The sequence below is a fragment of the Brachyhypopomus gauderio genome, chromosome 12, assembly GCF_052324685.1.
Source record: "Brachyhypopomus gauderio isolate BG-103 chromosome 12, BGAUD_0.2, whole genome shotgun sequence".
Taxonomy (NCBI): Eukaryota; Metazoa; Chordata; class Actinopteri; order Gymnotiformes; family Hypopomidae; genus Brachyhypopomus; species Brachyhypopomus gauderio.
The window spans coordinates 19,271,389-19,282,926 of record NC_135222.1 but is presented as its reverse complement, the minus strand read 5'-3'; the positions used below and the strand labels follow the sequence as shown (position 1 = coordinate 19,282,926).

At 46.0% G+C, this 11,538-nt stretch overlaps 1 protein-coding gene across 4 annotated transcripts; it reads right to left on the bottom strand.

Annotated features, from left to right (window-relative positions):
- Positions 1 to 3,127: 3,127 nt before the first annotated feature.
- Positions 3,128 to 11,304, bottom strand: LOC143528068 (eukaryotic translation initiation factor 4 gamma 1-like). Of its 4 annotated transcripts, XM_077023569.1 has the most exons (14): positions 10,491 to 11,304; positions 8,405 to 8,515; positions 7,744 to 7,849; positions 7,609 to 7,648; positions 7,428 to 7,525; positions 6,848 to 7,333; positions 6,496 to 6,610; positions 6,234 to 6,342; positions 5,793 to 6,055; positions 4,500 to 4,621; positions 3,881 to 4,053; positions 3,479 to 3,571; positions 3,342 to 3,362; positions 3,128 to 3,243 (listed from the first exon to the last, which is right to left on the bottom strand). In XM_077023569.1, the coding sequence occupies exons 6-12, from the start codon at positions 7,235 to 7,237 to the stop codon at positions 3,484 to 3,486; spliced, it is 1,260 nt and encodes a 419-aa protein (XP_076879684.1). In that variant the 5' UTR covers positions 7,238 to 7,333; positions 7,428 to 7,525; positions 7,609 to 7,648; positions 7,744 to 7,849; positions 8,405 to 8,515; positions 10,491 to 11,304; the 3' UTR covers positions 3,128 to 3,243; positions 3,342 to 3,362; positions 3,479 to 3,483. The 4 variants fall into 4 exon arrangements, with proteins under 4 accessions (XP_076879684.1, XP_076879683.1, XP_076879686.1 ...); XM_077023568.1 differs by lacking the exon at positions 8,405 to 8,515; XM_077023571.1 differs by lacking the exon at positions 8,405 to 8,515 and having other exon boundaries at positions 7,461 to 7,525.
- Between the last annotated feature and the right edge of the window lie 234 nt (positions 11,305 to 11,538).

Below are 11,538 nucleotides of genomic sequence, written 5' to 3'. Positions count from 1 at the left end.
GAACTGCCTTGGAACAGCACAGATTCTTCTGTGTACTATGATATCTTTAGGATTTCTCCTGTATCAGCCCTTCCCACTATATGCTGTTGGTACATACAGTGGATTTAAAAAGTCCAAAACACCACTGTTCAAATGCCAGGTTTTTGAGATGTAAAAGAAAAATGACAGCAAGACAAATATTTTGACAACTTTTTCAACCTTTAATGTGACCTATAACCTGTACAATACAATTGAAAAACAAACAAATCTTTCAGGGAGTTGAAGTAAAAAAAGAATTTCAAATTAATTAAATATACCATGGAACACTGTGAAGACTGTCATCATCAAGTGGAGAAAACATGGTACAACAGTGACTTTACTTAGAACAGGACGTCCGTCCAAAATTGATGATAAGACAAGAAGAAAACTGGTCAGGGAGGCTGCCAAGAGGCCGACAGCAACACTGAAGAAGCTGCAAGAATTTCTGGCAAGTACTGGCTGTGCAGTACATGTAGCTTTCACTTCAATGAAAGTAAACTGAAAAAAATGCAACAACAGCATGAGTTCATTTTTTTGAATGCATGCCCTCTTTGTTATCGAGTGTTAGAAGATTAGAAGACATTAATTGATTTTTTTGAGACTTTTAATTACAGTATAACCACAATACAGTTGTAATTATCTTCATAAAAGATGTAAACACGACGAGCTGGTTATGTCGGTAATTTCATTATTTGCGGACATTATCTGCTGGAATACAGGCCCAGACCTTCAGGGAATGTCCATTGTGATTCGCTGTTGAATGCAGACATTAATCAATGTAGCGCTCTGCAGCAAACAGCTGTCTGTCTTCCAGAGATGTACAATTATGGCCAAAAGTTTTGAGAATTATACAAATATTAATTTTTACAATGTCTACTGCTTCAGTTTTTATAATGGCAATTTGCTTGTACTCCAGAATGTTATAAAGAGTGATCAGCTTAACAGCAATTAATTGCAAAGTAAATATTTGTCTAGAAAATGAACTTTATCCCCCAAAACACATTTCAACTTCATTGCAGCCCTGCCTTAAAAGGACCAGCTAACATCGTTTCAGTGATTGCTCCATTAACACAGGTGTGGGTGTTGATGAGGACAGGGCTGGATTGTCATGATTACGAAAGAATGACACCACTGGACACTTTAAAAGAAGGCTGTTGCTTGGCATCATTGTTTCTCTTCTGTTAACCATGGTTATCTCTAAAGAAACACGTGCAGTCATCATTGCACTGCACAAAAATGGCCTAACAGGGAAGAGTATCGCAGCTAGAAAGATTGCACCTCAGTCAACAATCTATCGCATCATCAAGAACTTCAAGGAGAGAGGTTCCATTGTTACCAAAAAAGCTCCAGGGTGCCCAAGAAAGACCAGCAAGCACCAGGACCGTCTCTTAAAAGGGTTTCAGCTGTGGGATCGGGCTACCAGCAGTGCAGAGCTTGCTCAGGAATGGCAGCAGGCAGGTGTGAGTGCATCTGCACGCACTGTGAGGCAGAGACTCTTTGAGCAAGGCCTTGACTTGCTACATTAACTCAATCTGTCAATAAAAGCTTTTGTTACTCATAATATGATTGCAATTATTTCTGTATGTGATGAAAACATCTGACAAAAACCAGAGGGCAGCAGATCATGTGAAAATATAATATTTGTGTCATTCTCAACTTTTGGCCATGACTGTATGCATATGTGTGTGTGTGTGTGTGTGTGTGTGTGTGTGTGTGTGTGTGTACGCATATGAATGATTGTGTATATATTATGCGTACTATAGTTTTGTTGATCTGTTAACTACTTCAGCTCTTCACTTATTACCTTAGTACTTTTTAACTTTCTAATTTTATTCTATTTATTGTTTATTTACTTCTCCTCTAGTAAAGTACTTGTAAATAGTCTGTGTAATTGTCCTAGTAAAGTACTTGTAAATAGTCTGTAATTGTTACATGTCATACTTGTGTGCAACATACTTGGTGAAAAAGAGATTCTGATACAAAAAGGTGATGTTGACTACCACCATCTTATCATTGGGTGACTAATTCCATCTCCTTTGCAGAAATCTCTGCATTTACCTACTGCTCCTTGAGCACAGACACCACTACATTGCGCTTCTCTGGTCGAGTCACGATGGTGTGGGCTGGCACTACTGCAAGGTTACAGGTGCTGTAGCTGGATATATCAGCAGAGCCACCAGGACAGATCAGTTTAAAATCTGCTGATTTCAGAGATGAAGCCCACTGTGGCCCTTTCCCTAGAAAGGAAGTGCAGAGTGTGTGGAAGGGCATGTTTAATATATAGAAAATATAGATCAGTGAAGTTATGTGACTCATTAGAGCCCAAAATATGCTTGGTTGTTAACTAAAATGTTTACAGTACAAAGGGGTATTGTTATAATCTATTATTATTAACACAGTTAAAGACGTACCATCTGTATTTTCCTGTACAGTAGTATGTTTAACAAAGGCCACATCACCAGTGCCTTCAGACAGACACCTGTGAGAGAACAGTCACAAGTACAATAATACCATTTCACAATCTACACAAGACATATAATTGGACCTGACCAGAATGTTTCTACACATAATGGCACATAAAGTGCTACTGGTTTCATGGAAACCATATAGGAATGCCCCAGCATAGCTGTAGTAAAGCTCATCTGAGCTGGCTCTGCATTTGTTCACATCTCCGCCGACATGTTTGCTGTTGCCTGAACACAGTGCACACTGGCTGGACGTGGGTTCTGCACCAGGAAAACTTCTCTCACTAAATAATTTAGCTGTGAAATAAAAAAATAAATATAAAAAAAATTAAATAAAGGGCATTGTATGACACATTGCATGTGTCTTATGTAGACAGAGGTCTGGTAGACCTTGATTATGGCAGGTCATTTTTGTTCAGGATTTGTTATTTATTACAACAATGTTTTTTTGCCCTAAAAATGTGATTGAAGTCTATTTAAATGAGGCATTGCTAACCATGGTCTTGACTAGCAGGTAAACATAAAACACTGCAGCTGACGTAAAATGAAAGTTCAAGCAACTGTAATACCAGAAGATGACAGAAATGCTCACAGAAGTCACATTCTTTGGTTTCCTTGTGGATGACACCCATGGGAACGTTCCAGCCTGCGATGCGGCCCAGGCCAGTGTGGCAGGATTTTTTGCCTCTCAGTGTCTCCCAGGTCAGACCAGAGTCTTTGTGCACTACAGCCACAGCGTAATATGTGGAAACATCTGAGGCTGATGGGAGTACGATGGATATAAATTGGTTTGGTATGGTCCAAACTTCACACATGACAAAGTATTTAAAACATAAAAGTACAACAGGCTTCACCTACCATCTCCAGAAGCACACTTTGCTATTGAAAGATACAAATAACATTAATTAGCTACTTTATATTACACGCACTGTATTCATTTGTTGAAATAAAAATATAGTATTTAATATACAGCAAGTCAAGTTGGTATTCCTCACATTCATCATTCATCAGACAGCGGCACCAGCTTTTTGGTCGAGTTTTTGAACATATTTTGCAGTGTAGCCCTCAGAGGAGAAGAGATTATAACCCTGTGGAGCACAAAGTTAGTCACCATCAAATTCTCCTTGCCACGGTCGTTGCCACGGTCGCCCTTGGCTTGCTCACTGGGGGCTTGTACTTGGACACTTGTAAAGCTGCTTTGTGACAACAACTGTTGTAAAAAGCATTATATAAATACAATTTGATCTTGGTCACAACCATCTAATTAATTACAGCTAAATTACAAATGCAACCTTAATTAACAAGCAAAACAGAATAAACGCAGGCGGCTCTGCGGAATTGGAGACAGCCCCTCCCCTTCGTGGGGGAGTGGCCTAGCGTGTGGCGTCGACGCTCACCCTTTGTGGTATTGCTCTATGGGCAGGATGCTCTTGCTCACGAGCCTGTGCAGCAGCTGGTCCATGTGCCCCCTGGCGATGGTGCTACGCTCCAGCGTGGACTCCACCACGTTTCGCACAAACACGAAGAGCAGAGACTGGCTGTTCAGCTCCTGCACGCACTGCACCGCCTCCTGCAGGACACGGAAGGAAATGTCAGCCACGCACGAACAGCACGGGGTGGTCATGAGAGTTGTACTAGTTCGGCTAACCATTTATTCTGTCCAAATGCAATTGCATAAAATAAGCCCGATGGGACATAATTTCAGTTTAATCCTCAACTCTGCGTCTGATTTACACTTTCACAATATATTTTAAATCTCAGATTGAATGTTGGGACGTCTACACAGAATAACTGGAGAGCCAAATCACCACTGGAGCTCATCCCACTTTTTCCTCAAATGTTTCTGCTGAAGTTTTAACCAGATTGTTCCATACATCATCTATGCTGACAAATAAGGTTGCGAGGCCCCCATGGGAAAGAGGAATCCTGCAGGATTGAGAACTTACTGAAACACTCCAGAGACAAAACTGCTCCATGCACATCAGTTCAAACTGACAACACTGTGCTGACATTTACCTTCAGGTCATTGATGTGGAGGTATTCCTCAATGATGGCTACGGACTTCTTTTCTAACTCCTCTTCACTCAGAGCTGGTTTGGCTGGGGCAGGAGGTGGTATTGGAGCGGTCTCACGCTTCACTGTGGAACAGAACAACAAATTAACATATGGAAACAACTGAGACCAGGATATCTGTCATGGACCCCGAGAGTAGTTTGCACAACCTTCACCTCAACCTTGTATATACTGCTCCACTGTTCCATAATCGGTGCTTTCTTGCCTGATGTCTTGGATCATAACGCACGATACTCAAATTAGTGCTAGTATACATTTTTAGGTTGAAAGTTTCAGACCTCACAGAAGTGTCAGTAAAAGAATAAAGTACTTTGGGGGCAGTCATGGCCTGGTGGTAGGGAAATGGTCTTGTGACCGGAGGGTCGTGAATTCGATTCCCAGACCTGAGGTGCCCTTGAGCAAGGCACCTAACCCCAACTGCTCCCTGGGCACCGGGCTGCCCACCGCTCTGGGCACGTGTGCACCACAGCCCCCTAGTAATCACTGGTGTGTGTGTGTGTGTGTTAACTGCACAGATGGGTAAAAAGCGGAGGACAAATTTCGATTGTGGTGTAAAAAAAAAAAATCACAATTGACAAAATATGGCACATTTACAGTTTTACATTTTATTTATAGAAAGTAAAAGATTGCTACTGATGCAGACAAAACTGTCACCATCAGTGCTTCAAACACACAGGGGAAAGCTCCTCCCACCACCCCATCACCTCTGATGGCCCCTCCCACCACACATCCCCAGGCTCCTCCCACCACCCCATCGCCTCTGATGGCCCCTCCCACCACACATCCCCTAGCTCCTCCTCTCACCCCATTGCCTCTGATGGCCCCTCTCACCACACATCCCCTGGCTCATCCCACCACCCCATCGCCTTTGATGGCCCCTCCCACCACACATCCCCTAGCTCCACCCACCACCCCATCGCCTCTGATGGCCCCTCCCACCACACATCCCCTAGCTCCTCCTCTCACCCCATCGCCTCTGATGGCCCCTCTCACCACACATCCCCTGGCTCCTCCCACCACCCCATCGCCTTTGATGGCCCCTCCCACCACACATCCCCTAGCTCCACCCACCACCCCATCGCCTCTGATGGCCCCTCCCACCACACATCCCCTAGCTCCTCCTCTCACCCCATCGCCTCTGATGGCCCCTCTCAGTACACATCCCCTGGCTCCTCCCACCACCCCATCGCCTCTGATGGCCCCTCCCACCACACATCCCCTGGCTCCTCCTCTCACCCATTTCCTTGCCCATGGCCCGGTCACGGCTGCCCCTCTCTCGGCTGCCCCGGTCCTCTGTCATGCTGGCGACACGACGCACAATGTCCACAGCACCGCGTCCTTCGCCTCCTCGGGCAGGATCATCACTCTCTCTGCTGAAGTTGCGCTTGGTGACTGCCGGGCGGTTCCTGTCCAGGACCCTCTCTCTGTCTTCGCGGCTGTCTCGCCGATCGAAACGCTCAGATCGTTCGCGGTCAGCACGCTCCTTGCTGGGGCTGCTTCTGTAAAAAAATTTATAAAATACTTGAGCACCATTTGGTCCTCCAACATCTCTCCCTGTGCCTCAGTGTCGGTCGGTGGCTCAGACACTCGGCAATGAATAGGTCATCTGTGAACCGCAAAGCCAGTTGAAGTTCCTGCAAGAGGGTTTACAACGAGAACAAATGGTCTGATACTTGCCTGTGAGACACCCTGTGGTCAGCGTCCAGAGAGGAAGAAGTGGACGAAGGTCCTGACTGTTGAAGGGCCGGAAAGTGGTCGAGTGTGCTGGTGGCGGGTCGGCCAGATTCTTGAAAGAAGAGAGCACCAAATGAGAACCAAGGCAAATCACCCAGTACAGAACCTTCTAGTTGACAACTGCAATGCTTGGCAATGATCAATATGCTGCAATCATCTTAGAGGTCAGTGGGAGGCCAAGCAGGTGCTAGCGTAGTACCCTTACCCTGTTCTCCGCTGGGCTTGGCTCCAGACCCACCACTGCTGCTTTTGCCATAGCTGCCCTGTGATCCCTTCCCTACTGTGACGAGCAGCTGCTTGATGTAGCCCATAGCCCAGGGCTGTGGAATGAGAGCAGCAAATCATGCAAAGAGAATGTACATTTGAACAAAATACGCCTTAAAATTTTGATTTCAAGTTGGTCCTTGGGGATCCACCAATCACATCTATAAAGTGATATGGTAACACCCTGCTGTCAACTCAGTAACACCAAGGGAAGGGCGTCTTTGTTTTTAGGATGGGGGATCTGTAATCCAGCACAGTCAGCAGAAACGGACAAATTCTCTAGCCCGCCGTACCCTGTTGATCTTGCTGCGGCGACTGGTGTCGATGGGTTGCGTCTTGGTTGTGATGGGCACCGTGTTGGAGCCCTCGTCCTGAGGCTGGGTGGTGCGGCCCCCGGACGGGTGGGACCCATCTAGGCCGTCACGCCCCTGACTGGAGTCCTTCTTCGACAGCATGGGCACCGTGTTGGAGCCCTCGTCCTGAGGCTGGGTGGTGTGGCCCCCGGACGAGTGGGACCCATCTTGGCCATCGCGCCCCTGACTGGAGTCCTTCTTCGACAGCATGGGCACCGTGTTGGAGCCCTCGTCCTGAGGCTGGGTGGTGTGGCCCCCGGACGGGTGGGACCCATCTTGGCCGTCGCGCCCCTGACTGGAGTCCTTCTTCGATAGCAGCTGCTGCTGCATCTCGGTCTGGTCCCTGTGCTCCTCCAACTCAGCATCCTTATGGATCTGGTCGGTTGTTTTGGGGCCCTGGTCACCCCTGCGCGGGACCCAGTTATTCTACCATAGCAGGAGAGAGAGGAGCGCATTCAACATGGCAGCCACCTTGTCGGTATGGGCAATTGGGATAAACAAAATTGCAAAGGGAAGGTACTTCTCTAGCGTTTTTGGGCTGATTAACAAAGACCTCTGGCTCGGGAACAGGAGCTGACCCCGGGGCTTCGGCAGAAGTGGCATCGGCGCAAGTTCCCTCTACGGCATAGCCACATGAAATTAAGAAACAAAACATTGACCTGGTCGAATCACTACAGTAGATGTAGGAGGCATGCTCTCACCATTCGTTTGGACTTGACCTCCCGCCTCTGCAACTCCAGTCTGAGGGAAGGATTTTGGAACATTGTCATCATGCTTGATACAATTTTGGTCCAATATAAGGCACTCTCAAACATGCAACTTTTTCAGCTCCTCACCAGCTTGCGCTCTCTCTTGTGCTGGGGCGGGGCGTGCTGAGGGGGGGGGGGGCCTGCTGCTCCTGGGCAGAGCTCCACATGTCAGATGTAGGGTAATACAGCACACCTGGAGGAGGAGACAATGCACAATCAGATAACATCTTAGGCTCCGCCCCAATGTGGAGAGGGGGGAAAGGAAGTGTTTTTTTTCTCCTTCATTTCCACTGGCCATTTAACATTTAACTTAAGTCCACAATGCAGGGTTGCCCAGTTGCAGTATGGGTTTATTCAAAAGTCTTTAAATCTCAAAATGTTGCCACCAAACGTAAAGGTACGCTCCCACCTACACCGTGGGTTCATCCACATGCAAGCAGCAAAGTTAAACGATTAGGAGCTTGACTGGGTCAAACAAAAGCAGAACAAACCCACGGCAAAGCGAACAGACCAGACTCAACATGCTGCTCTGCATTAAAGTCCATCTCTATTGCTGTATTTGACAAAACTGCATTGCCTCATGGACCTGGGAATTAGTAGAAGGCTGCCATTGAGACCCATGGCAGCAAATGACAAGTGCATGCTCCAGAATATTTTTTTTCCCCTCCTTTTTTTCACAAAAGGCACCAAGGTTGCGATGCATGAGGACAAAGCAGCAAACACAGGCAGCCCTGCCTACCAGACTCACCGGGGTCGCCCTGAGAGGGGAGAGGGGTGGCGTGCAGAGAGAGACGGCCGTTCTCCCGGCCTGATCCTCTCCCCCCACCCCCTCGCCTCTCTCTCGCTGCCAGTGAGGCCTCTGAATTCAGCCCGGGTGAGGGGGGGGGACAAAGAAGGAGAGAGAGAGAGAGAGAGAGAGAGAGAGAGAGAGAGAGAGAGAGAGAGAGAGAGAGAGAGAGAGAAGTAGGTGAATGACGAGATCCAGCACGAAGCTAATGTTATAAAGCACAATGGGGTTACAGAATCAGCAAAGAGAGACGAGACAAAGAGGGAGACAGGTATTTGTCCTTTAAAAAAAAAAAGTTAAAAAAAAGAGGGACAATTAAATGGACACAAACCAGCCCTTACCAAAAATAAGTTTATTCAAGTGTACTATGAGTATACTTATTTTTTTACTAAAACTGAGGAAGTATACTTGAAGTTGACCTTTTATAAACTATATTTTAGATACTTAAGAATAGTATAGTGAAATATACTTGGCTTATACTGAAAAGTATAAACAGAAGTCTAAAACTAAGTACATTCATAGTTAGTCTTAGAATAGTATAGTGAAGTATACTTGGCTTATACTGACAAGTATACAGAATAGTTTAAGTATATGTGGCCTTTACTTGTACTTAAACCTTTGATCAATATATACTTGAGAAAAGTATAATTAAGTATTCTTGCCTTATACAGAAGTATACTTGACTTGTAGTTTGGGGTGGAATAGCTTAGAGCAGGGGTACTCAACTGGCGGACCGCGGTCCGGATCCGGACCCGAACGCAGTCCTGTCCGGACCCAATCTCATTCCTGATTAACTGGATACGGACCAAAACAAAACCGGAGCATTTATTTCAGGGCTATTGAAAAAACACTCCGTCACGAGTGTTACGTTTGCCACCCCGCTCAACCCCCACCCCCGCTCAACAACAAGCCTGCCTGGTTGACGCTTCGCGAGCGGCGCGAGGGTCCGCGCGGCGAAAATGACGTAATCGCTGTGGCTCCGCGTGTGCGCGAGTGCCTCGCGCGCTGTCGGTTCGCGAGGTCGTGCACCACTCGAATTTTGTAACTTCGCGCCGCGCTTCAGCGCAATGAACAAAGTCACGTTTTCTGGGTTCATACATATGGTGTGATTTTTATGGTGTGATTTTTGTTTCAATAGTTCCACAAAAGCAAAAGTAAATCCAAGAGCAGAAAGTATATGTTATGAATGCAAAACAGAAAAATATATATCAAAAGTATATTTTTTTATATAATTGGTTATTTGAAACTTATTTTCGTTTGCATTTTGACAAGCTTTTGGTTCCATTGTTTTTGTTTTTTTGGATTTTCCCAGTAAGGTCTTTTGCTTCTGGAATCTCTCTGCTTCTGGTTCGTTTTTTGCTTCTGACTTTTGGAACACATTTCACGTGTGGGAGGGTCTTAGATGAAGGCGTTCCTCTGCAATCTCCATTGGTCACTGATTCCGGACTGACACAGAGCTCTGAGACCGCCTCTGGGACCAAGCCACGCCCACCCCACCAGCCTCCCAGCGTTTTCAAACATGGCGGAACGCGGTGGTTCTGTTTCACAGTAGCATGTAAACTAAGTTTTACCATAAAAGTTTATACAAAGGTTATAATTAATTGGTAAATGGTCTGTAGATAAATGCTCAACAAATTACGTTCGCCGCGGTAGATCTTTCTGACTTGGTCATCTTATAAGTAGCTCGCAAGCTGAAAACTGTGGGCACCCCTGCTGTAGAGTGTGGGCGGCTAAATTACGTCACTATTTGTGTTACATTAACTGAAATCAATGATTAAAAAAATGATTAATACGATTTAATAGAGATTAGCAAAACATACTAACCTATAATCGTTGAGCTTGAGCATGTATTACCTGAGCAAAAATGATAGCGTCACGGCGTCTGCCGTCGTCATCATACGGGTATTTGTCCATTTTCAGTCGTTTTAGGTCAGCGTGTGCATTTCACGTTTCAGGCATACAAAAACGTGTAACTGACACGGCTCGCCGGGTGGACCAACGTGTGTATTACACGCTAGAGCGTGATACTGGGTTGAAATAGGCCTACCTGTAGCCTCCCTATAGGCGGAGTCGTCGTCCTAATCCAGCGAGTCTGTGAGCTCTCGTTCAAACGTCAGTAGCGTCAGGTTGTTCAATTGTCCAGTCAGCATTGACGACCTGAGCTTTGTCTTGATCCTGTTAGTTGCGGAGAAAAGTCTTTCTGCTGCCTCGAGAAGATCATCCTGTATGTTATGGCTCATAAGGGTCCGCAGGTGCACAGGGCTCCAAAGGGCGCGAATGCAGGCTAGCCAGGTTAGCATGAGCTGTAGCCGTCTCCGCCGTACTAGCCGTCTCCTCTCAGGGTGGACCTTCCTTTGACTCTTTTGTAGGCCTATCTGGACCATTTCCCTGACCGACTTCACTATACAAGTTTTCATACACAACACAGGGTCATCATCATGTTGACCTCGATTGAGAGGGAATTCGAACGCAACAAGGTATTGACGTGAAACGCAACAACGTAATGGCTTTTCCAGAAATGTTATATTATGTTAAGCTGTTGTGAAGCTGAACAAATGTTTAAATAAATACATAAAAATAAATTATAGTTTATTTTCATTAATTTTCATACGGAAAACTGTATTCTGAGCTTGTGATTAGGCAGGCCCAGCTGCCAATCAGGGTGGGCCTGGCCTACCCTGGCCCGCCCATAGATCCGCCCCTGTTGTGAACTCTGAATTATGGCGCCAAAAGGTAGGTGTTACAAAATAACTTACTAAATTAAATAATTATCCATTTCTAGGTAATAAATACTCTGGAAAGTGCAAAACAGCAGAATTCAACAGTAGTGATTAAGGCAGTGGTTCCCAAACTTTTTCTGCCGTGCCCCCCTTTAGTAGATAAGAATATTTTTGCACCCCCCCCCATATTGACACATGTGCACACGTTTTAAGTCTGGTTTATACTTGACGCGGCGCGAGGGTCAGCGCGGCGATAATTACATAATCGCGGTAATCCCCCCCCTCCCGTTTGCCATGTGCTAGCACCGTACACAGCTCATCCACCTCTCCCCTCCTCTGCTTCCGGCTTCCTCTGCTTGTTGTTGTTCTCTGATT